The 26880-nt window shown below is 45.1% G+C and overlaps 1 protein-coding gene across 3 annotated transcripts in view; it reads left to right on the top strand.

The window, feature by feature from the left end:
* The window catches only part of LOC119453273 (transmembrane protein 94), a 55542-nt gene extending 29623 nt beyond the window's left edge, over positions 1 to 25919 (top strand). For all 3 annotated transcript variants that reach the window (XM_049667680.1, XM_037715298.2, XM_049667679.1), the window contains exons 15-22: positions 1298 to 1506; positions 2380 to 2557; positions 4427 to 4681; positions 5823 to 5965; positions 8889 to 8986; positions 10795 to 10888; positions 15935 to 16099; positions 17355 to 25919. In XM_049667680.1, coding sequence (XP_049523637.1) covers positions 1298 to 1506; positions 2380 to 2557; positions 4427 to 4681; positions 5823 to 5965; positions 8889 to 8986; positions 10795 to 10888; positions 15935 to 16099; positions 17355 to 17427 — 1215 coding nt within the window. In that variant the 3' untranslated portion in view covers positions 17428 to 25919. The remainder of the gene's footprint in view (positions 1 to 1297; positions 1507 to 2379; positions 2558 to 4426; positions 4682 to 5822; positions 5966 to 8888; positions 8987 to 10794; positions 10889 to 15934; positions 16100 to 17354) is intronic.
* The last annotated feature ends 961 nt before the right edge of the window (positions 25920 to 26880 follow it).

The following is a 26880-nucleotide window of genomic DNA, read 5'->3' as shown; positions in this document are numbered from 1 at the left end:
TTTATTTATTATACTTTATTTATTATTCTCAGTTATATTTTTGTTGGGATTTTTGCTTTTTTAGTTTGCTCCTATTAAATCATGTGTGCTGTGCCGTCATACGTTTCTGAGTCCTTCTCTTAAACATTCTCGCCTCCGAGATCAGTGACAAGAACCACTACAATTGGCGAGCCTGCCAGGATCCACTCCAGGATTCTATTTCAGCCCAGTCACCGATACTCGAGACTTGCAGAGATGGAGTGGGAACGTTTGGCGGCGATAGCGAAAGATTTGAGCATGTTGAAGGATGAGACGTTGGCGTTTTTTGAGTACATGCAACAAGAAAAAGAAAAGGATCCACAAGAGTCAGCGCTAAAGCGTGAGAACATTCCGCTCAAACAGCGACGCAGCCAGATAGGCCGAAAGTGTCCAACTAAGAAAAGAGTAGGGCTAAGACTGGCTTAAAGGACAGCTCTATTAGCTGATAGTTTTGTATACGGCCGAGAGCCACATATATATGTTATATTTAGTTTGTTTATTATTTCTAGTTACGTTTTAGTTGGGACGTTTGCTTTTGGGGTTTGTTTCATTAAATCATGTTACCTCATCTCTCATAACACCGGCACGCCCCCGAGATCGGTGACACCCGACACGTACCTTGTGAGGAGACGCCATAACATGTATCACGAGGTATCCAGAATACGTGGCGCACATCTCACATCCCTTGACCTGTGGCACGGTACGTTGTTGTTGATAATGATGATCATGATTGTTTATTGGAATCTTCAAAACGGGCTGGTGACAAGTAGTCACCTAGCCTGCTTGAGTTAACCAGGTCCAGTTACATGCAGCATGCAACTGCTAGATGCAACTTGCATGTCGGTCACGCTGCGTTTGCAGGCACCTTAACTAGATGGCGCCACCATACTGGCGGAGGCTCGGGATCGCGTTGATTGCGCCCCTCGTCTGAACCGCATCTCGTCGTCTGCGCCTGCGCATCTGCCTAGGGCGTGTTTATAAGGCATTTTTCCGCTGCCTGACAACAAGCGCTTGCGTGGCTCAGTGGTAGAGTATTTGACTCCCACGCAGCGGGTGCGGGTTCAATGCCGGCGGGAACCAGGTAGTTTTTTTTTTTCGCATTTCCGGCGATAGCGGTTACGGACACCGGCCGCCGCCAGCGGAGGCGGCGGCAGACACCATCGCGAACCGAAACTGCTTTTGGAATGAGCCCATAACAGCTTACGCTGTAAAAAACGGGGGTATTGTGCCGATCCGTCACCGCCACACACTTCTCACACCTTGTCGAATGCCGCTGCAGGCCAAGCTGCCCCGGGGCATCGAGAACATCCGGCCACACATTGAGCACGTGGACAACGTGCCCCTGCTTGTGTCCCTGTTCACGGACTGCACGCCCGAGGCCACCCTGGAGATGGTGCGCATCATGCAGGAGTACGGCGAGGTGGTTGGCTGCATTGGCAGCGCCGCCAGCCTCTACAACCTGCCTGTCTTCCTGCAGGCCGACTGCAGGTGAAGGAATAAAAGTTGCACCCGAGGAAATGCTTTTGAAGTGGCCGAATGATAGCCCTCTCAGGCGGACATACTGTATTTATACGAATATAAGGCGAGGTTTCTCCCCACAATCGTTAGCCTCAAAGTCACCCCCCTCCCACCGTCTTCTACACGAATTTTGCCTTTAGGTGTGGCTTCACGGCGTTGCGAATGTCTCCTTACAGTGTGGCTTTATGGCATCGCGCGCCGCTATGCCGTGAAGTCACACTGTAAGGAGAAATTTGAGGATACTAACTCACATTCCGCGTGGTGAAGCTCCCTTCCCTGCCCCCCCCCCCCCCCCCGTAATTGATGTTTGCCATTTTGCGTTCTGGCTGTGTTAGTAATTCAGCATTTCAGGCAATCCTTGCCGAGTCTGAATAATCTGCCGGCTACTCTATGTCGCCTTATATTAGTGTACATGTTTTTTTTTTCTTGGGTCCCCGAACTGCACCCTCGCCTTAGAATCGAATAAATACGGTATTTAGTGTCACTTTGAGCGAGTTCACTTTGTCATTGGTGTCATTCACAGGCTGTCACGCTGAAAGGTTTAGGGATGCTCGCTGTAGAATGCACTCAGCGGTAAGTGAATTCGTGAAACTCACTTCGCTGCGTCGAAGTGTGTAACCTGGATAGCAGTGCTCAAAAAGTAAGTAAATTAGTACTCAGTAGCTCAGGTATTTCTTGCTTAACTAGTTTTCCCACTTTGTCTCGACTTTAGTGTTCACCTTTAGTGTTCCTCTAGTGCTGCCACATGCCATCCATTCAAATAACCAATGTTCTGTTATTCAGTTTCTGTCGAAGGGAAAGAAAGCAATACTTTTTTTTCTTTCTTTTCCTCTACGAATTCAGCATAGCACTGGAACCTCTGGCCCCGCAGTTGTGTGCACGGCAGTTCGCACCATCACCACTGCCGTCGACCAGGGTGTCGGTGACCCCCCGGGCCCTGGCACACACCCTGGGTTCATTGCCCTGCGTGCTGAGCAGCCCCCGGGAGAAAAGCCTCAGCCTCTATCATCTCATCTGGGAGGTGAGCCCACTCAAACTTTCCTCTCGATTTGTGCCGCATGCTGGCAGAATAAGCTGATACTCGCTCACTTGCTCACCTTCGGAAGATGCTGCTTTGAAAAACATTTTTCTTTCTCTGTTCTGGCATTTACTAATGATCCAGGATGGAAGAACCGATCTAAAGTCACCTGCGGCTCCTTCCATCGCATTTGTGTACTCGCTATGAGAGTCGTGAGAGCAACCTAGGCGAATGAAGATGGTGGCCCAGGTATATGAAGGCTCGAGGAACATGTAGATATGTCTGCATGCGGGTGCATCTGGTTCATTTAGAGTAACTGAGGTTCACTCTTCGAGTTTAAAATTACAAGCAAGCCGGTTTGTACTGCGAAATATTTGCTCCGCCCAGCGAGGCATTACTGTACCTAAACAGAACTTTTACAGTGCATGTGTGCCTATTCGTGCTCCAAATAAGATGTTCCATTGCTTCGTTAGTGCTGCAAGCATGTAGAGGTGCTAAGCTAGAGAAGCCAGTGCTAATGCAGAAGCATTAGCACAGGCTTCTGTTTGCATGTTAAAGGACACCAGGTGATCAAAATTGATTCTAAGCCCTCCACTACGACATTCTTTGCTTCGGTACATTTAAACCCACCAGTCAATCAATCAGTTAAACTTTGTTCGCATTGCCTGCAGACATTTCTTGTTTGATGCTGCCATCAATGACTTGCATTCAGATCAGTATCAATCTGCCATCACATGTTACAGAATGCGCCAAAAGTTTCACTGAAATCTTTTTTCCTTGACCTCCTTTTTGTTTTGCTTGTAGATGGCAGCGTTGTAATTTTCGCTTTACTTTGTATGCCTTACAAATATAATCTGACAGTGAGATTACCCAGTTTTGGGAGCAATTGTTATTCTATAGCGTTTTGTCTTTACCTTTGCAGGCATGATTTCGGTGATGAAAGAGCTCCTTGTATGCCGTTAGCAGTGCAATACATACACACAAATATATAGACACTTCCCAGGACCCATCAGAATTGTTAAAGGGTTTCGTTCTATTGCTACTAACAATACATTAACATCGTTCAGTGGCAGTTGTCAATTACCTGACAAATACTATGACAACACTATAACAGATGAAAGGAGAAGCATTCAAAGCTATTACTTACATGAAAGAAAAGATGAACACTTACACTAGAACCTCGGCATATCGAAGTAATGCTTGAAGGTTTCTCGTCGATATCAGGGATAACAAATATTGATAACAAATATTGGGCATAACAAAGGTATTTCGTGTCGGATGTGACTTCGTTATAACGAGTTTCAAGTGTACCTATCTGTATAATGTCTTTACGTGTCATTATTATTCTTTATTTAACTGTAACCCTACTGCTCACGTAACACTCCTATTTGAGGTCCTTATAGTGGCACGAGAAAAATATGATTAGCACCACAGCAGGGGCAATGGCTGAACGCCGACAAAAGCAGAATAAAACAGAAGCGTGAAAGATACAAGGACGAGACGAGTGCACAGGACTGGCACCTACTTCCAACTAGGGAACTTTATTGAAGAAACATGATATTTATAGGTACAGCACAAGACCAGCATGGGGTGTGACATTCACAACGAGCACAAGACCATCATGGGGTATCACATTCTTGATGACGGGCACGAGACCAGCATGGAGTATCACATTCATGATAGCTCATCTTGTCCTTGTTTCTTTCACGCTTCTGTCTTTCTTTTCAGTTGTGAACCAACTCGCCCAACAAAATGTTCTAGGAGCAGGAGTTTTGGCTAGGCCTAGCAGCCTTTTGCTCTTGCTCCCGTTTCTGCAATAGAAACAGAACGATCTTCGAACACTGATGGTGACAACCACCACAATGTGTGCAGGCTCGCCACTTCAGCCAAGCAGTGCGCAGTGCCATGCAGTTCCTGCTCTGCTGCTGCTTGAGCCTGACCTTGGTGCAGACGCTCGCGGCGCTGGTGGCGTTGCCGCCCGCACTGTCACCTGCCCAGCTGTTGTGGCTGCTGGGGGCACTGTTGCCCGCACTGGCGCTGGCGCTTGTGTTCGGGGGCAGCGCCCACGACAACCCCCGCGTCATGACCACGGCGACAGGCAAGAGCCACCCACGCGTCAACCGACAGGTGCGTTTTGGGGTCCCCGAGGTGGACCTCGCCGGACGATCCACGGCGTGCTGTGTAGCGAAGCTGCGTACAGTCATACACCGTTGTGGCAAATCCCTATGTTGTTGCACGTACATTTCTCTCTTTTTTTTTTTTTTTTTTTTTTGCCAGTGACTGTTTTTCACTGGATTATCACTGCAGTCAAACCTCCCTATAACAAAGTTGTACTTGCAACGAATAACTTCGTTATATCGAGAATTTCGTTATATCGAGGTTTCGTTAATTCAATAGAACTAAGATGGGGAATTAAAAATAATTCGTTATATCTGAGAATGTTGCTCAACCAACTAGCACACTTTCGCACTCTTGTGATTTGAGCATTCCGTGTCTTTCTGGGCACAAGTCTGCCCTGTAAAGAGTTCAATTCTTAACTTACACTTTTGGCAGTGTTGAATTGTTCGCTGTCATTACAGCGAAACAGTACACTGAAGTTATGAGTGCGTCAAGCTCTTGCTGAAATTTTATGAGATTCACATGCAATTCAAACTTGTAACAACCCTTTTTAGGTGCTTTATGGTTATACTGAACTCTTCAGTGCCAGACACATGAGCGAGGCTTCTCCTCAGCTCTGCGGCAGTCAGTGGTGGCATGGCAGGCACAAGCAAGCATAACATTTTCACATCCAATGCACATAGAAACACCACTCTCTGCGTAGTGGCGCAAACACTTGACAGCACAGCCAATGTCATGACATCACCTCCAAATTGTCAGATGCTCCCAGATACTGAATCAGCATAGCCTGCCACTTGCAACAGTTCTGCATTTGCCAAAACGCGGAAGAGCAATGCGGAAAAATAAAATCCATGTACCACACGGAGTGGTATATTTTGTTCCTAACTTTATAAGTGCAGTAGTAAGATGTTTTCTGTTCCCCAGCATATGCGAATGAGACGAATACTGGACTATATTCAGGAGTGGTGCCACGTGTAAGCTTCTTGGCTTTAGTTTTCCCTTCATTGGCGCACGAAGTTGTCCCCGAGTATATAGGGGACAATCTGTGTGCCTCATCCGTCTAGAAGGGCAAGCCTTGTACTGTGTGCAGGGTGCCCCCTTTTCTAGATCTTTTCTTTTTACATATGTCTCATTTCTTTGCAATGCAAAGGTGGTGCTGTTCTTCATCTGCTGCTACTGTGCCAAGTTCTGCCCATCTGTGCTAGTCACACTGGCGTGCTTTGCCCTAGCACTCACCCATTCCTGCCAAACCAGTGGCTTCACCCCGTGTTGGCCCTTCTTCTCACATGGAGGGTGAGCATTCATTCATTCATTCATTCATTCGTTCATTCATTCATTTTAAAGGAGCACAGCAACACTTTTTTGAACACGGTAAAAAAAATGTTAGCAATCTGTAACCAATGCTGCCATGAACCTGCGAGCCAAATGTTATTCCGCTCCATGCCAGCCGGGAGTACCACAAGGAAAAAATCACTGGCTCTCTCCTACAGTTTTCAAGGCCGCCCTTATCATGTACCGCCTACAATGTCTGGACCCATGCAACAAGCCCGTAGGCGCCAAGCATGAGGCGATTATTCATGACCAAGGGTTACATACACACATGGATGCCCCTCTTACCTTCTAGCAAACGGGAATGCCGAAGGTGTTAATATGTCCATTCATCATGCCATCGCTTCTTTGTCACTCGGGCACTTTTAGTAAAGGCTAGCCTCGAAGGGTCATGATAAGTGCACCACGAGAAAAATAAAAAGTAATAAAGGAAGCAATGGGCAGGGCATTGCTATCGACGTTGCCACAACTGTAAGGAGACGTGTTATGGAGAAATTGGGAAAATAAACATTTCACTCGTTATATCTCTGTTATTTTTGAGTCCCTTTCAAAACATTTCCTGCAGGAATATAGTATGAAAGGCATCACCATACTGCAGCGTCATCTCAGTTTTGAAGAAAAGGGACTTCAAACCCCTTTAAGTACAACAGCTCTCAGCTAAGCTAGTTCCCCACCAGGGTGTCTGCGTCAGTAGGCATTTGGTGTGTTGCGGCACCATGGACATGAGCACACGAGGGCTGGACCTACCTGCGCTTAACCATGTGTGGCTTAGCCATGTCTGGGGAAATGGGGATCCTGGGGGTTGAGCCACTGCTGAATGTTTGAACCTTTAAGGCCCCTCGGCTGGAGGCAACACATCCATTTGGCCTTGGCTTCTCATAGATGTCGTCCCCGGACTGAACCATCTGGGGGAAATCGATAGTAGCAGGTGCACGCACGCGTGTATAATTAAGGAATACATACTGTGTCCCGTGACATTTGCCCCTTCCCACCCTTGGTATGCTTCACCGCTATACTTTGCGTAACATTGCTGTATTGAGGCAAAGCTGACTTTCGGGAACCGGCATTATGCAATGTGTCGTGCTTTCCGAGTTTCAAAGCCATCGGAGAGGATTACAAAGGTGGAGTCGATGCCACTGCTGATAGCGGCGAATTGTTTTAACGAAAAACATGGCACCAAACAGCAAGAAGCTTGGTAGCAAACGTCGAAGCAGGTAGGCCTATCGTTGTCGTAGTGGTGGCTACCGCTGCCAGTGGATCTGCATGCGAGAGCGCCTGTTCAATTCGACGAGATAATCATAATGGCGGTGGCGGCTTCGATAACGCAGTTTCTGACCTGCAGCTATGGCAAAAAGTCCAGAAAATCGGATGGCAAAGGGTTTTTGCATCTGAAATATCAGACGTTCTTAATACCTTGACTCTATGGGGTACGTGGCGTGAAGGCGTCCAAATTATCGGGCATGTCCAAAAAATCAGGTATCAGTAAGATTGGGCATTGACTATATTAGGTATTCGCACATCCCTACTCATGACGAAAAAAACACACAAGATGCTGACACATGTATCTGCATTCACTGTTGTCCAATCTTGGTGCAAAGATATTCTTTTTCCTTCTCTCTTGGGGTGATTAAGGAAGTACTTCGAGTACTTTAAGTACCCTCTAAGTACTTTCAAGGTCAAGTTATACTTTTGTACTAACAGCACATTCAAATGAAATATGCTACATGAACAAGGGTGGAAGCTTAGGCGAGTTGGTAATTTATCGCATAAAATTCACAGGGCGTGAAAGAGGACACAAGAAAAAAGACAGACCAGATGCTGACTTCCAACAATCTTTATATTGGCAGTAGAGATTACACATATTATACAGGTATGTGGAAATAAAAAAAAATAGAAAAGGTCAACTAATGGTCGACGCTAAAGAAGACGAGATCAACACATAGGGTGGTTGGAATGATTCAATGATTAAATTGATTATATCTCTCTATTGTGTCTCTTTCTGTAGTTCTTTCATGTTCATTATTCACTAGTTTCATATCTTATTAGTATTGTATTTCATGCGCAATTATGTTGACCTTGTCGTCTTTAACGTTGGCACTTGGTTGACCCTTTCTTTTTTTTTCTTCCTGAAGTCGTTACAAGATAGCTAATCCCAGATACACCAAACCCGTGTGAAATCAGCAAGGAAGACCTTGTCTTTAAAACAGCAATCCAAGGTATCGTATCACCCAAGTGCCAGGAAATCTCGCTGGCCAAAAAGCACGTGCTCACTTTGTATGATGCATTTTAAAAACATCAAAACTGGTTGAGATATGCAATCTCACATGTTCTTTGGACAGTGAAATTTTCTGACCCTTGGGTGATTACGGTATCTAGGATTGTTTAGTATCTTTTCTACACACCCTTATATATGTGCCAATAAACATTGTTGGAAGTCAGTACCCGGTTTCTCTTTTTTTCTCCTGTCTTCGACTTTCCTGCTGTGCTCGCATTATGACAGTACAGTCAAAAGCAAAAGGTTATGGAACGTGTCGATCTGAGCAAAAGCTGAATATCTCCGCAGCCTCGAAACACTGCCTGGTATTCGAATTTCCAGCATGTACTGGCATATACGAACAACAAAGTCTTGTACGGTTTTTCTAGTTACGGTCACAAACTGCTATAAAATTTAGCTTTTTCTCAGATCCCACGGTCTTTAAACTTTTGCGGTCCAGTGTTTGTACTATATAACTGCTATGTGAGTTGTGTATTGCCTTTGAGTAAGTCCTTGCAGCGCAACAGTCTTTCAGTATGTTCCACCAGCTAGCCCAATGTCAAGTCGCTTTAAGAGTGCTTCTGTGACAGCCTTCGGCCTGCCCTTGTTCTTATTTTGTGTATCCCAACGCAGGTCTTCTGAGGAAGGGTCTGGCATGCCAGCTGTGTCCTGGGTCTCTGGTCTGGCACTGTGCCAAAACGTCACTGCCTTCTTTCTAGTCCTATACTTTGGTGAGCAATTGTTTGGGCTACTTCCGTTGCCGTTAAGTAGACTGCAACGCCACTTTTGCGGATTTTCAGAGCACACAGGCTCGCTGTCCTATTGGTGATGTAACGATCTCGCTGCACGAACAGACCTGCACGGGCGAGGCAATAGACAGATTTCACCACATACAGAGTGCATGTGCAGCATGACTTGGGTTCATTGAGGGAAATGCCAACGGCAGTGTCATTGTGGATTTTTCCAGTGAAATTAAGGAAAACTTGAGGATGGGGGCGTCTCCTGAACTGCTGCAGTTCTATCTAAACTCCCTGCCTTTTGATTTCGAGAGCTAAGCTGGTTTGTCATGGTACAATTGCAACATGATTCTTACTGTAGTTGCCCTTCAGCTCGCTAAGGACTATAATTGACTACGAAGGACAACTTCACCTTCCTAGTTATGCAATTGTGTCTCTCACCCTTGCCCTCTCTCCCTTTCACGCATATACACAAGCACACGGAAAATTAAAGGTTGTTGTGTTAAAGGACGTTAAAGAGGAATATCCTGAAATTTTGGCTTGTCTGTGTACTTACTATCCTTCACGAAATACCGGTTTACCAAAGATAAACCAGAGACGTGGGCAACAGTAACAACACTGGTAGCAGCAACATCTTGCGATACTTTGTCCAACCAGTTTGGCAGCAGCGAAGCATGCCAAGGACAGTGGTAGATGGCCCAATGACTACAGCAACAAGGCTAATGAAACGATATGATGATGATGATAACAATGATGGCACAACAATGGCATTATTACAATAACTGTGAAGCTGGCATGATGGCTCGCACTTCGCAAACCTAAGGTCAATTCTAGGTGTGCGTCTGGTTAACCTCCCTGCCTTTCCTCTATTCTGTTTCTCTCTCTCTCCCTCTCTAAGCCTTAGCTTGTAAAGCCAACTGTAGCAAAGCTTTAGCTTGGCTAAATTGGTTATGAATGAGTAGGGTACACTATTGACGCAATCTTGGCGAAGCTGGATGGATGGTAGTTGTCTAATTTTCTTACTAGCAGCCTTTAAGCAGCACCTAAGCAGACTGGTAGTAGGTGGATCTGACGCAGATCTCGGGCCATGGCCTCCGAAATTTTTAGCACGCCACGGGCTCCACCTCATCTCGGAGGTAATACAGAGAAGCCGCACTGGTTCTCAACGTTCTAGGTTGTGCATCATTTCTGGCAAGCTGTTATGGCAGCATTCAGGAGAGATTTTGCTGTTGGGCTAGTTGGTACACGATGCTGAGAAGAAAAAAAACAGCACAGGAAACCGGACAAGAAAGAGAGACATACGCAATGCCGTGTTTGTCTCTCATTCCTGTCCCGTTTCCTGTGCTGCTTCTGCTCTTGTCATCATGGCAGCATTCTTTGCAATTTCGATTTCTGAAACATCTATTTCTGCATATTTTTCATGAAGCATCCACTTTTATTTATAACGGAAATGTATAGTGTAAATCTACACTATCTGAAACCAGGCTTTCTATGCGGCCCAAAATTGCATTGCGGTTGGCCTTTAAGTGACCCTCTACATTTTTTTTTTTAACACTTATCAGTGAGAGGAAGAAGTAGTTTATTGATTTGAAAATGTAGAGGTCGGCCGGAATACGGAGCATCTGGCCTGCTACTCTACGTAACGGAAGGGGAAGAGGGGAAGAAAGAGGGTCACAATGGGGGATGGAGGTTTTACTCTTGACTAGTCCTTATCAGCGTTACGAGCACTGCAAGTGCTGATAGTGACAGCTTAAAAGCAGTGCAACACTTTGATGTTACCGTCTTCACTGCCCTCATTCCAGTGGCCATCTCCATGAGCTTTGTCCACCGGTCACAGCCAGCGTGGAAGAAGAATCCAGCCTCTAACCGGTGCTGGCTTGTCACAAGTCTCTCCGTGTAAGTCACACCACCTCGCATCATGCACAGACATGTATTGGCACCTCAGTCCATACTTGGACGCATCTATTAGTGCATTTGCTAACGAGTATTGTCCTGGCCTTATGAGTACACAGTGTTCCTCACTTGTTTCGTGGAACAGCTGGTAACAAAAGCCAAGCTGCGATAATGTGTGCCAGATGGATCCTGCAATTTGGTCAGCTGTTGTTCGAATAGAGGGAAACGAAACTGCAATGAAACAAAGCAGTCTGAAATCCATCAAGCACTTCATTTTTCAGTGTACTTTGACTAGACCGCAGGCGATTTGCAGTGTTTAAATTCGGTGAAAATCTCTGTGATGTGTTATTCAGGCCTCCCGGTAAAGCATAATAAGAAATCATAGCGTAAAGCCTCGCGCAGTCTCCATATTTGCTGGGTAGAATGAAATAATGCTAATAATATGCGGTAGAATGAAATAATGCTAATAATATGCATCTTTCAGAAAGGTCATGCAACCAGCCAAACCACTATAATTCAGTGCTGGGGCGTTCTGCCTCTGAGCACAAGGTTGCAGGTTCAGTACCCAGCAGTGGCATCTGCATTCTAATTGAAACAGAATACAAAAGCGCCACCTTGCGCTGAGATTCTGGCCTATATTGAGGTGCACTGGTTGGTCGAAATTCGTCTTAACTTCTACGCTACGGCAGTCCTCAATGGGGATTGTGCAGCACCTGCAGGGGGCGCGCCACATCAGCACCACCGACGAACATCCCGGCATTACGTTACGTGATAGCGCCTGCCACCTGATCTTGGAGGCCGTGCATTCGTCTCCTGTACACGCCGTGCATTCTCCCGCACATGCTTGCGACTGTAACGTTCGCAGTCGACTGGTACACTGTGTCGACGCGGCACGGACCTTAAGAGCTCAAAACGATTATAACATTGGCCAGAATATACCATGTTGCGTGCTGAAATGTTCACTTCTATAAGTAGCATCCGTTGCTCCGAAATTGGCTTAATATTTTTCTAAAGCAGGCAATGATGCTTGGGATCTGATTATCAAAGTGTCAGTTTCAGGCACATCAGCTCTGCTGTAGGCTAGAAATGCAAACGCTAAATTACCAGTGACGCGAAGCCATCCTACGGTTGGTGCAAGTCGGCATTGCATCATCAAGTAAATATGCATCGCAATGCTTCTGAGATGCTCAGTACACAGCATCGACCTTAGTCATAGCTGCTGAAAAAGTGTAAATGTCAACGCAGTAGCTTTAAGGGTCTGTATGTTGAGCACGTGTGTACAAAAAGATGCACTGAAATACAATATTATTTTAATTCTTACGTGCGACAAAAAGTAGTTTCGCCCGACAGCCGAAGTATCGATTGCGATGAGCTATACAAAGTAAGAATAGTAGTTTTATAGTCTATATAAACTTGTAAACATTCGGTTATTAACTAATTAACAAACATGGTGTCAGCGCCCACAGGCAAACATGAACACATCACACTCAATGAGCGCAGACACGCGCAGTTAAGCGCCGCTGCAGAAGCGAGCGAAGTGAACTTCGTGCTGTTGGCTATCGCTTCAACCCAAACTGAGCGCCGAGAACACGCAGCACGCACAAAGCCACGAGCTGCAGACGCACCTACACTGTGTAGAATCTGCCCCCACGCAGATTGCTTTCAAGACACGGCCCGCGGGACCGCGCGCCGCCGCGCAGTATGATGCCAGAGCACAACGCTGCCCACTATCCCCCCCCCCCTCGCTGGTGCCTCGAGCGCAACGGAAGGAGGTGCGCTTCCTCCGTGCTTTTCTTTCGCGCGCGAGACGCGGTCGTCGGCTCCCCTCGCACGCTTTCACTCGCACATTCAGCATACGGCCGCGCGGCTTCCCTCGCATGCTTTCACGATGACGTATGCTGTATGTGCGAGTGAAAGCGTGCGAGGAGAGCCGACGACTGCATCTCGCGCGCGAAAGAAAGCATACGGCGCGCGGCGACGGCGTTATCGCCCTTGGACTTTATACGGAACATCTATGAGCCAAAACCAATTTTAGGGCCGCAACGTGCCATAGACATCATCTTTAGATAGCAAAAGCGGATATCAAAGGCCATACTTTTGCTGGCGGAAACCGAAAATACGTAATAAATGTCGCCCCCAGCACTTTGGGCGGCCAATGCCATCATCAAGCAACCAAGCCAAGCGACATGAAAAGTCAAAATGGCTGCTCGGGCCGGCGCGGTGTGGCAGTTCGCAACGTATGATGCGGGAACGGTCCCACAGTTGCGACGTAACAGCGGGGTTACCAATGCATTGGGTTCTATGGGAGCTGTGCCGGGACCGGCCGAAAACGACGTAACAGCCAGGAAAACGCAGCACCCGGGAACAGAACAGCGGGGTTCTACTGTATATTGTTTAACTTAACACGTGTGGTGGAGTAAACAGAAATGGAATTCATTAGTCTGCAGAACATTGCTACACTGAGGCCCATCTCTCATTGTTTAAAGATATGTAAGATCGAGTTCCAAGCAACAGGACAGTGGCTGGCAGACCCTCGCTAAAAATAAACAGCGACGCCAGTACTCTCACTCTCTCTCCTAATTGAGTCACCACAGTAATAAGAATCGAGCTACTGTAATTAGTATTAGGACGCAACTGCAGCAATTACTTGCATATCTTTTGCAAAAGTTTACAGAAACGACTTCTTTTGCAGCATGCACATTGCTCTCGCATGCTGTTGTCTGCTACAGCTAACACATGAGACAACACCAGTGTCAAGTCAGTCTTGTTGCATGCTTCCAAGAGCCCAGATACCTTGATGTGTAAACCTGTCATTTGATAGAGGTAATTAACTGCACAGTAAGCCAAGCTTGTCTAACCACATTTAACAGTTTAGTAATAGAATTTTCATATAATCAATACAGATATAACAAATTATCAGATAAACAAAGCAAATCTAAAATTTTTCTCACCAATATCAGGGTGTAATGGTACCTATATGCTTATAATGAGTATAGGATATAAATAAGGTACTTTTGTGTAGAATTCAACTCTACTACATACTTTAGTCATACTTTTACTCAAGTAGTACTCATGAGTAGTACTTGAATATACTATTCTCTCTTCTTCTTCGAGTGTCACATAGCAGTATAGCAGTTTATAAAATATTATGTGTGCGTTTCAGTTCTTCATACTTGCCTGTTTGCTGCGAATGCATGCACTCTGCAGCCCGGATCACAAATATATAAAGGTGTTTTTTCGGTCCAACAAAATCAGTCCATTACCTGCACTTCAGTTTCTATGCATCCTCTTCTGCTGTTTTCCTTACTTCCCGGAAATTCCCCTGTATAATCTAACGAAAAGGCTGTTACACTTGTTTAGCTAGTACAGTGTAGACCGCTTATAACATAAGTCACCGGAGTCACGAATATCCGCACTATAAGTGGTACCGCACTATAACCAAAGCAACAATTTTCAGGGCCCGCACATATGCAAAACATGTGCACCGAGCCGCCATGCGTATGCGACGGTCGAGGAATGCGGCTAGAACATTTGCATTCAATTTACAGTCTAATCTCGTTAATTCAAACCAAATCACGCGGCGGCGCCTCCGACCCGCATTGCTCTGGCACCGCCATAGATAAAAGCTTAGGAGTGACCCCTCAATGTCGCGTGCGAACAAAAAAAAAAGAAATAAAAAAAATGCGGCGGAAATTTCACCCTCTCAAATGGCAAGGTCGCCGATTCTGCGTTGCGCCGGAACATGCGTGTACGTGTCGACGTGTCAGCCACGCTACCGTAGCCACGCGTAGAAAATGGCAGTGAACCCTTCTTTCTCCTTTATGCTTCCTCTACTTTCTAGTCACGTGTTGACCTTGCACGCTGCGGCTACGGCGCAGAGGGAAGCAGCGACGCTGTCCCAGGCCGGCCGACGAAACTGCCCACGCCGGCAAATGCCCGCTTCCCGATAACGGTAGAAAACAAAACTTCGGGGAGCTGGCACCGGGCCAGCTGGAGCGGCGGCGCCTGCACGGCGGCAGGCGCGCACGGTGACAGTCGAAAGTGAGGGAGCTACGAGGGAGGGCGAGGGGAGCCACCGAAGCGGTGGAGTTGCCGAGGCGAAATCCGCATCCCTGCCGCCCTCCTCCAACACATTCCACGGTATCCGCGTGTGCCCTTCGCCGTGCTGTGCCGGCGCCGCCCACTCCCTGAAGTTTCGTTTACTGCCGTTATCGTGAAGCGAGCGTCGGCCAGCGTTGGCAGTTTCGTGGCCCTCGCTCGCTATGCGCGCCGTGATATTTCACGTCTCACACTCAAGATTCTGCTTTCAGCCTCACTGGCTGTTCGTTCGCACCACGTGCCCTTCTCCTCCACTTCGTCTCTCTTTCTTCCTCGAACACTCCTTGGGGCGCCCGTTTGAGGGGAGCGTTCGTCGTCTCCGCTGACTTCCGTACTCCCAGGCAGCCGCACTGTAACCGGTATTCCGTTTCCCGCAACTGCACTATAAGCGATATGTGTATACATGGAGTGCTATGGGAAAATCAACGGGAGTCTGAAAAGACCGCACTATATCCGGTCCTGCACTATAAGCGGTTACGTTATAAGTGGTCTATACTGTACAGGATGCAGAGCCAAACAGCATCTGCTAGATGGAACACAACAGTAGGAACAGACGACGCGAGTGCTTAGATGGGTAGTAAGTCAGGGCCCCCTGTCGTCTGCTTCCTTCAACTCTTTCATTCCATTCTGTTCCACCCGCCTGCGATGGCGCAGTGGCCATGGTGCTCACATTTCGAAGGACAATGAAATGCAAAAATGCTAGTGTACTTAGGTTTAGGTGCACGTTAAAGAACCCTAGGTTCTCAATGTTAACTGGAAGCCCTCCACTACAGCGTATCTCATAGCTCCAGTGTCGCTTTAGGACGTTAAACCCCATGAATGAATCAATCAATTAATCAACTATTAACTATTCTTTTCCTGTCGTCTTAATTTGCACCACGGCATCCCAGACACTTCTCGGCTTTGTCTTTTTGTGCTGTTGCACCATCAAGTCTCGGGAACCTTTTCTAGGTTGCTGTTGCAGCTGTGTTTCTGTGCGTGCAACATCTGGGCGCGAGCGTCGGAGCCACTGGACGTGGTGCTTCCGATGGTGCCACAGTACGTGTGGCTCACAGGGTTCCTCTGGACACTCTTGCTTCTGCCGCTCAACGAAGTTGTCAAGATACACGAGATTAGGTGAGAAGCTGCGGAGTTTTCTATTATTGTTATTCCGGTTTTTGTTTTATTGTTGTCGTTATATTGTGGAATGATGAGAAAGTAGGCCTCTTTAGAACCGGCTCTCCCAAAATGATAAACATTGTTGTTGCTGTCACAGTCATTCTTGTTATTAAATCAATTATATATCATGTTACATCGGTTAACAGTACGTCACGGGTACTTATGCTCCAGTTATCAGTGCAGACTGGTACTCTGCCACAATTAAGTGGACAGACTTGTTATAATCCAGATGTAGATGAAGCAGAGGACAGCTTCAAGAAGATAGCATCAAAGTCTGTGACGATGCAGGTTACTGTCCTAGCTGAACAAGCGGAGGACCTACGACAAGTAGGGCATTGTTAAACTGCGAGATGAAGTGAATTGAACAGTGTGCTGTTTGACTGGACCTGCTGTCTTGTTAAACATCCGTTGTCGTACCAGAGGTATCAAATACTAGGCATGGCTGCTGCTTAGGTGACAAACCTGGCTTTTATTTACTTAACTGGGATTTTAGCTAGACTTTTATTTATGCAAGTTTCTTTATTACGTTTCCCTGAATGCGCATTTATTTTAACTAAACCCATGTAACAATGGGTATTGCGTTTGCACTGAAAGAGTTCTTTAACTACAATTGGGTTGCCTTATGTAGTGGGACATAATTGCAAGAAGATAGCTTGCTATATAAGTTGATTTTTACTTTTTCATGCAGTTGTATTATCACTTTATTTTAAACAATTTTCCAAGCATTTTGTCAAAATATCTTGAATGTGACTCTTTCTAAGGCCATTTACTTCATTTTCAGGTGAAATATTGGTTGATATAAATCGAGAGCTCAGTGACAAAGCTGAATTTTTTTGCACGTAGCACGTATGCACAGATTAACACATAACACATCAGCCTGTCAGCAACCACAACATTCACTCAGCGAGCAGTCAATTTCACCTCAGATTCCATTCACAGAGTGCTGTCAGATCATGTACAGAGTACAGAGGCTGCATAGAGTAACTTAGACCACTCGTAACCATACTACCTCAATGGGACAATACTCCAAAGGTTTGTCAAAGGTAGCCACGTCCACATAGTGCCATCACACCTTTACCAATGGCACTCGCTGCACGAACACTGTGAAGAAGTGCATAACACTTAAATTTTTTATTATTTTTTTAAATTTGTGCCTTTGTTTCCAGTCTTTCATTCAACAAGTCTAAAACCTCTCTTCCTGCTTGCTTCGCAGGGCGAATCGTCGGCAGCAAAAGCGGGCCCGGCTCGATTTTGGGACCAAGCTCGGCATGAACTCTCCGTTCTGAGGTCCCTGCTGCATAAGTTCTGGAAACTTCTCGACAAACGGGCTCTGTGATCTCTCTAGAACCCTCGCGGTACATTGTGCCGACACTATACTGCCTTCCAAGATGGCCGCTCGCCCGACAAAGGCTGCACCATACCTTCAAAGTTCCTCATACACAGTGCGTGACGTAGAATAGTGACCAGACTCGTGGAGTGGTACCACCACGATTGATTCAGTGCTTACTGCCGAGGCTCCCAAAGGTGTACAGTGGATGCTCACAGGTGCACAAGACGGTTGTACCACTGCATTTTCGGATCAAGGTTGAGACCTGCCACATTGCTAAAGGAGGAGGGGATGCTTTGTCAGGTTGTGAACTCAAGACTGCGTGCTGGGCCGTAAAGGGGCACTAGAGGCCCACAGTGTCCCTCTGGCCTTGCAGCATTGCTGTCTCAGTGTTGTGCTTTGAGGATTCGTAGAATTTTGTCATAGACTTGTCGGTTCTGTCCTGTCTTGACGTTTCCCGTCGCCCCTGGGAAAGCGGGAGCTGCTGTCGACGAAGTGAGCGGATGAAAAGGAAGATGGGAAATGAGCAGCCTCACTCTGCAAGACTGGCCAAGCATCGTGGACGTTGCACATGCTATAGCAGGTCCATTTCTGTTCCATCCAATGTGCATGCAATGACAGGACGAGAACATGCATGCGACGACAGTATGAATATGTGCGTACAATTACAGGACAGGTATGTCCATGCAATGACAGGCCAAAAACGTGCAAGCAGTGACAGGAAACATAAATGACAGGATAAGAATCTGCGCACAATGACAGGACTGGTTCCTGCATGCAACGACAGGCCTAAAACCTGCACACAATGACAGGGCAGTTATGTGCATACAGTGACAGTATGAGAGAATGTGCGCACTGTGACAGGACAGGTATGCACATGCAATGGCAGCATGAGAGTATGTCATGAAATGACAAGACAGCCATGCACGTGCAGAGACAGGATGGGTAGGTGCACATAGTGGCATGACAGGTATGCACGCTGCAGTGACAGGATAAGAACATGTGTGCAATGACAGGATGAGAATGTGCGTACAATGACAAGGATGAGAACGTGAGGACCTTAAAGGAGCACTGAAAAACTTTTCTTGGAACCTGAGAAAAATGCTGGAATGAGTGCGATGTCCTTCAGTGAATATCAATGGTGATTTAAGTGAATGCAGTGTTTACATTCCTCGTTCAGAAGAAGAACCGAAATTTGGGCTAGTTCGTGTAGACTCATCGGGGTGTCTAATTGCCGAGCAGAACAGTTTAAGAAGAGGATGGACAGCAGAGCTGTTTTCCATCCTCTCCTTAAACTGTGTTCTGCTTTCCACTTAAGACACCTCATATTTCCATTCACTCTCAGCTCATCGGTTCCTCTCAGGTGGGTGGCACCGATAGCAGCATCCTGCCTATCCTCTTCTTTCTTTTTCTTCTTTCTGCGGTGTGCTTTTGGTACTGACCTTTCGAGGTATGCGTCTGACAGCGCTATCCTGAGAGCGATACAAGTGCAGTGACACAATGGGCTGGATGCGTTAACAATCACCGCTTCCCTGCTTGCTGGAAGGTTGGAGTGGACTGCATGCCTGTGTGAGCTTTCATTCAGGAATAACCCGTAGTTACGAACAATCACGCAATGGCTGGCATCTATGGGCTGTCGCACGGGTCTATGACATCATAGGCAGAACATAATAGAGGTTGGGGGCCTCAAAAGCCGGAAAAGAGAGCTAGCAATCTGTTATGTGATATTGTGGGCTTCCCTACTGCAGGTACAGTTGGACCTCGTTATAACGAAGTTGTATCTGACACGAAAATGCATTCGTTATATCTGATATTTGTTAATGCATATATTTGCTACACGCTAATATTGGCGAGAAATTTTTATGTTTACTTCATTATATCCGATAATTCGTTATATCCGTGTTCGTTATAGCGAGGTTTAACTGTAGTAGAATAACATTTGCCTTGCATGGAAGCACTGTCTACAGATGGGAAATGTTCTCTTACTATGTTCAATTAGTGTTTCAGTGCTTCTTTAAAGGGAAGCTTCAGCTTGAAATCAGTTTCCTTAATAAAATACACAGAAAACACAGAAATACGCTCATTATAGGCAACTGCTAGACTGGCTTGGATGAAGTTTGTTGCATGTGAGTCAAGAAAGCTTTTATGTTCCGCCGACTGTTGAAATTAGAATTTTGATTTAGGGCTTTGAATGTTTCTTAAAGTTTTTTTATATATATTTTTTTTAATTGAGACACCACGTTTACAACATTATGACTGGCCACCATTACCCCTTCAGACACCAATTATGATCGACTGTCGATACATGTGTGAAACATGCGTAATTTTATGCCAGGGTGCTTGAGACTCCTCTGAAAGCAAATCAAGGTGGTAGAGTTGCTGTGTGTGCATTTTATGATGAGTCATCATAATTACAGAGTAACTAAATATTTGAACATTGTAAAGTCAGTCGTGCTACGTTTCTTCATGAGAAGGATTGAATCACCCGCTCGAATTGCATGCACAAGTTATTTATTGGCCACAGGCATTTCAAGAAACAAAAACAAAACATTTCGAGGTTGCTACCGACATGCCCCATGTCAAACGTCACGTAAAACACGGTAGTGCCTTCACCAAAGCGATACTCTGTAACGATACATATCACTCGGAAGTAAAATTGAAGTAATATATTTGACTTAGATTGAAGCGCACTGTAGACAGGGACACAGAAAACAAGTAGACAGAACAGAATTAGCCCAATTCGCCATCTTGTTGAAGTAATATAGCTTAGCGGAATGTTCAATTTACTCTAAGCTTGATGTTTGTGCTCTATTCCCTGCTACCACTGCACAAAAGTGGCAAAAATAGATCGCATCCACTGCCATGTCTCAAGAAGATAAACAGAAAGTACAATTCTGTAAATTGTATCTTTTAGAGTCTCTAAAGCAGGCAAACATGATATATTGGTTTACAGTTTAAGCACAAATCATTACATTGCTTACTTGATTTTTTCTCCTGTTTACAATTTGTCTAATTCAAAACAGTCTACTATAATATATCAATTTTGGGCACTTTGCATTGATACTGTTCGCAGTGCTGTAATATTTGTTTCTTCTGTGAAGTTAATCTTGAAACATAAGGCTTCATTTTTACTGAACTTTTCCGACCTTTGGCAGTTTCTTTAAAAAGTTGAAGGTACAAGTAAAAAGTCCAACAGCTTATGAATACAACTCCATTATTTAATTGCAACAAACTTTATAAAACAGGTTCAGTTTATGACAATGAAGACGATTTCTCTATTTCTGTGTGTTAATGCAGGAGGTCCCGAGGTTAACTTACAGACGAAGGTGTATCATCATACCTTCTTCAAAGTCTGAAGCTGCTCAGGTGCTGCGTGTGCTCATATTTTCCACTTGATGGGACAGGTGACTTTATTGCAGGACATGTGACAGAAGTCTTTGCTTCTTGTTATCAACATTCAGAATATGCCGAGTGGTGTCGCCTACAGAATGTGGCTGTTGTACTGCGCCGAACTGTTTGCATTGGTGTGAGTGGTGCCAGGAATAACTGTGGCTTGACGTGGTGACTCTGCACTGCTCCGAACTGTCTACATAGGCGTGAGTTGCTTGGCGAATGACTCGGGCTTCTGATATGGTGAAGCTCTTGCTGCACCTTCGCTCGGTTCTGTGACCACATGCTGAACAGAACTGTGTTAGCAAGGTGCATTGTCAAAGCATGTTTGCAACTTATGAGAGTGCAAGTCCAGTAGCCAGTCATGTGACAACGTTGATATTCCATGGAAATACCGTACAGCTAATGATGTCTGCTATTGACGAGAACAAGGAACGAGTGAACATACATACGCTGCTGACTGGCAAGTGAAAGGGTTTTGATTTGCATGTTTCCTTTTTTTTTTTATTAATGTGTCATTTAGGTCAAAATGTCAACCATATTGTGCTTGCACACATGTGAACACTACGACAAATACAACTCAGGAACCAGGACTCTTTAGTGTTGTTAAAATTAAGCAGCACATTGTTGCAGTTATAACACGGCTTTGCAGCCCTCTGTAGTAACCAGAGTCAAGGGCTTAGAGAAACTGAAACAGCGCACACAACTATTTGCAAAGCAAGTGCCAGTAATTCTGAAACTTTCAGCAGTCACGAAAGTTTTAAATAAAAGATGTGCGCACAGAAAACCAAACACATTTTTTGGGCTATAACAACTAAGCACATGTTGCGTGTTAAACTTCCATTGCTGTTTTAGATGCTTTGTGTCTATGTGACTCAAAAATAGGGTAGTTAGCAGGTTGGAAACAATTGTGCATTTGTTTTTATCCTCTGGAAGGGGAAAGCAGCGCATAAGACGAGGACTAAGAAAGATTGGCAACACATGGAACACCATCTAGCCCAATATATTCAATCCCTTATGCATTTCTTATCCTCGCCTTTAGTACTGCTGCATTGGCACACATGTAGCGAGAGTGGTCACAGTTCCAGAGTTGTTGGCTTCCCGTCCGATCAAACGCTTCAGGAGGTGCTTGATTTGTTGGGGCATCCTTCACGTCCATAAGCCATTTGAGATTTTTAAAGCGTTAGCTTTTCTTAGCTCGTTGCTTCGGTTTCGCACCGTTGGCGTGATCCGCAGCAAGAAAGGCAAGAGAGGCGCCAGAAGGTGCCTCCATTGGTGGAAGCGCACGTGACGCCGCGTGCACTTCCTCTAACGGGAGAGCACAGTTCGGTCATCTGGACGTAAAGCTTGGTTCCCTGTAACACCGCCAGGTAGTCTTACCTTCCACACATCACTGGTAGCGGAACACACCGATTGTGCCCACAATATTGTGAAAGCTTTGTCGCGGTGCGATCACACCTTGCCTTCCCCTTCGCGAGGCTGTGGTGGTGCGGCCATTTGCCACCGCGTCGCGTTAAACATATGGTGTTTACGAGAGCTCTGGCAGCTGGTGACTTGCCCGGCTGCGCCAGTGTATGCTTAGAAAGCCAGTGAGCACTCGAGCATTGGATAGTAGTGTAGTGCTTTAAACCAGAACACTATAAAACATCCTTTATGCTGAAATGGCATGGAAGAAGCAGGACCTTCAGACCCCCAAGCGATTTGGCGAGCTCGAGATCAGGCACGAGAAGGCCTAGCCCACACCACAGCTAATGCTTAAACATCTGCGTGACACTCTTGTAACCGTCCTGCGACTTTTCTTTTCTAAACAAATGTCAAATGAGGCTTGAATACATCTTAGGGAAGTCTTGATGCCAGCTAAACTCCTTTTTAAGGTATCATTGTTTTAAATATAGCTCATGCAAGATTTTTTCGTGTGCATTTTAGAAGTAGGTGACTAAAGTGTACTAGGCAAACTTGTTCTGAAAAACTTGGAGCCTACGGTCCTTGAACTCAAGAGTGCAAGAATTGGACCTGGGCCTCACACAGAGTCAGAATCTGTGCCTTGTGAACTTGATGCAGCGTAGATGACGTTCTGGTCGAGATTCACAATGAAAAAAATGAAGTTGGGCAGGCCAGTGAGTGCCAAGTGAGTGCCAGAATGGATGCCAAGGGAAGGAAAATGCTGCAGATAATAGCAAAAAATGGATGGCGAGATTTTGAATTTGCAGGCATGGGTGTGTTTGATTTATGTAGGACATTCATAGTTATTTTGAGGTCTCTGGAAGAAGCCTTTGGCCGTCATCTTCATCATCATCATTTTTTGAGGTGGTAGCAAGAGCGTACTATACAGTAGTAGCTGTTTAGTTTTTCTCAATGTTTTATTGGTGCTTGAGCCACAATTCCGTTCATGAGCATAATTTTCCTAGACGTGTAACTAAATCCACTTTCTTCATGTCAAGCCCACTTCCCTCAGTGTTGCCAACTGAATAATATGCTACATACTGCCTGCAGCGCGTTTTTTTTAATTACTATAAACTTTTGTTTTATTGTTAGCTTAGACTGTTTCAGCGCTTCCCAAACTTTAAAAAAAAATTGAAATGCGAGTGCTCTTGGTCCTGAAAAAAGCAGCGTCGTCACAGAACTAACTGTTGGTTTTAATTTAGCCAGAATTAATCTTCGCATACCCTAATTTCTAGCAGCATTCTGCACACAAGTTCAGTTGGGTAATTTTTCCACACATAATAAGTTGGCCCACTTTCGCACTGCCTGATGAAGTGTACAGGCACTGTACAGCACATAAAAAACTACACAGCTTGGAAATTGGCTCTCGCGAGCTGAATCGAACACAGCAGGTCATTGGTATTTTTTTAATGTCATTTTAGTGTAGTGTACTTATTACTCCTATGAAACAAAAGCACCAATGTCACGAGCATCTGGCTTAGTGACTTCATAGTTCTGACTGGGCAAATTTTGTCTCTTTGATAAGCAACATTCACTTGCAAAGTGAAAGTTGTATCACTCTTTCGTTGCACCAGTAGTTTAGACGTGACTTGTTATCTATGATGCCATGATAAGAAATACCATTTGCAAGAAATCGCTGGCATCTTGAGGTACCAGCAAGTGTTGTGCGTAGTATTAGAAAACCTAGCAACATTATTGACAGTGTGATCGTCAGTGATTGGACTGTGATTGACAATGTACAGCACTAGATGGTTAATCTTGTGGGGCTCCTTGTCAAACCTCTGTAAAGGTGGAGGGGCAGACTGACCTTTAATGTGCGTGTTTTACAAACTGTTAGTTTTCTTACCGTAGAAATGTTTCGAGCTACTAGGTGCCGAATCACATACGCACGCAATGTGTTTGGTTCTAAAGCAGGATTTCTGGGCCATTTCATCCTCCTAGACGCTTGTTTAGCACACTGTGTAAAAAGTCTCGCAACTGAATGTGGGTTGTCATTGCTCCACTGTACCTCTGAAATTTCAGGTGTGAAGCATGGCAATCTATCTAGTATCATTTAGCTCACTTTGACATATCCACATTTACGCTGAGCACGACTGTATTGCAGAGGTTCAGGAGGGCGGCGAAGGACTTTTTGAAGCCAGTGTCTCACGCTTTAGATAGAAGACACTTGCAATAGCCAAAGCCGCAGAGTTCAACTTTATTCACCGAGCCCGGGCCGGGATAACGTAACGATTCAAATTCTTCACCTTCTCGCGCTTCGGCAGTGGTCAAAGCAGCGCTCCATCTACTATTTCATTGCCATCAGAAGTGGTGAATGATAACGAAGGATATCGAATCCCTTGTAACAAATCCTTACATTGTACCGGCCCTGCGTTTCAAAGAAGTACTGATAAGATATTTTGGTCATTTTTATGCGGTGAATGGAGGCACATATCCTCTAAGCCCTAGAAAAAACACTGGTAAGCATCGGAGTACCTCGAAAAATGCATTTGTGCTTGTTTCTGCAAAAATATCTGTGTTGGTACCCAGGAGGTGTGTGCACTGTGACGCCATGTTACGCCAACTTTTGTTTCGGTCCTCCAATCACTGCTGATGCCGCACGTGAATGCAGCCACAAGTGATGTGCGTAGCACTCTTGCTTATACCCTTTTTTTTTTGTTGTTGTTGTTTTACAAGCAACATCATCATACCTATAAGTGCTACGACTTGGGCTAGTTGGTTGTATGTTCTTGGTTTTCTTACCGAGCCTGTTTTGGGAACACAAAGCACAGGCAGGAGCACAAACTGACTGTTTTCTTTCATGCACGTGAGCATGACATTCGTAGAGTGTGTGCTACCTATTCATATAGAAAAGGTAGATAATATAGTTAGTTTGCGTTCCTGTGTTTTACATTCCAAAACAGCACAGCAAGAAACCTAAGAATCATCACACTTAACTTTATCGCTACACAGTGTCAGCAAACTTTCCTTTGTGTCATAGTGTCACGATGATGTCAATAACGACAGGTTTGGCCTTTCGAGACCAACTTTTGTATGAAGTTAAAATATCTCATGAGTGTTTTCCAATGTTCATAATTGCCAAGTTTGATCCTTTTACGTGCAAGAAGCGTGCAGTAGCATTTCTATAACCTTGAAAAACGTGTGTCAGTACTCTTTTAACTTAAAATACTCCGAAACTTGGAAGAATTTACGGAAAACAAGAAAATACTGGTCTATTTTTCTTACAATCTAATTTTGCACAATGTTTGGCATGCTGATATCATTAAGAGTGAAAGTGACCACAGAGATGCCATTGCAGTAATTTTGAGATTAATTTGGGTTTTTGTTAATCATATGTGACTGTGACATTCTGAATTGCATAAGACATTACTCCAGACACCTGATCTCGCACAACTTTGCTTACGATCAATTGCACCGATTCTTTCTGTTATGATCTTTTAGACGGTATTTCAGTGTCACAGTAGGTGCCTCACCTGATCTTGCATGAAGCCAAGGACAGTAGAAAGTGTGTTGTTGTTCGAACGTTCCTGGTCAATGTGTTTAGTTTGGTTTTGAAGCAGAGTGTTGCTGTTGTAAAACTTTTTGTTCTGATAAACGCAACACCCTTCTCTTATTGAATGGTTGTTTCTCTGCTGGTGCAAGGTGCAGTGCCACTTTATTTTCTGCCTGTGACAGTTAAGTTTTTTGATTCGTGTAATGGCTACACTTCTTTGGCTGGCAATTCTGCTGGGCAGCTGTGCCTACTGCTGAACACTTGTTCAGCTCTATCATTCCAAGTTTATCGTAGCAGAGAACACAAAGGCTTTGGTCAGAGCGAAGTGCTTTCCACAAACCATGCTAAAAAAAATGAAGTCTCCATAGAGTCTGAAGTTCGCCTCGAGAACTCGCTATGCGAGAGGGTAAAAAGTGCATCAGCACTATAAGTGAAGCTCCTCGTGGTTTCTTGTTCACATTTGAATTTTTCACATTGAGAGTTTTCCCATAAAGGCGTACTCACAACATTTTTGACTTGACATGTTCTGGAGGTAAATGAAAGTCCAGACCGTCTAAATTCTCAAGAAAATACTGCCAAGCATGAGAGCACTGTCAATAGTTGACTGTATAATACTAGTTTCTATGAACCAGTGTTGGTTTCGCTAACGAGGCGGTAAATGTGTCACGACGTCAGGATACATTGGATCGCTCGTCCTGCGATCACCGCAGCTGCCATATGCGAGCGCAAATCCTTGAAAACCCTTGAATTTGAAAAGAATTTGAAAAGAAATTCAGTGGCCCCTGAAAATAAATGTGCTCCTTGAATTCCTTGAAAACTGGGGTTGGGGGCAACTTTTGAACATTCAGAGTAACAAACTGTGCATAGTGACTTAGACATGGACGCTGTCTGTCGGGAAGAGTGAGTGAGTGAACTTTATTCGGTCCACGATAGACACGAGTAAACTCGACGTTGGGAAGATATTTTATTTTGAGTGTGTCGCTAAAGGATTGAAATGTGGCATGTCTACATCAACCAGTGACATACTTGTTTAAAACACCCGTTGCCACCAAATCACCGTTGCCATTGTGGGGCTAGACAAAGTCC

This window comes from Dermacentor silvarum, chromosome 5 (genome assembly GCF_013339745.2).
Source record: "Dermacentor silvarum isolate Dsil-2018 chromosome 5, BIME_Dsil_1.4, whole genome shotgun sequence".
NCBI classification, from domain to species: domain Eukaryota; kingdom Metazoa; phylum Arthropoda; class Arachnida; order Ixodida; family Ixodidae; genus Dermacentor; species Dermacentor silvarum.
Note: the sequence above shows the minus strand (reverse complement) of the source record. Positions and strands in the feature narration are given on the sequence as shown.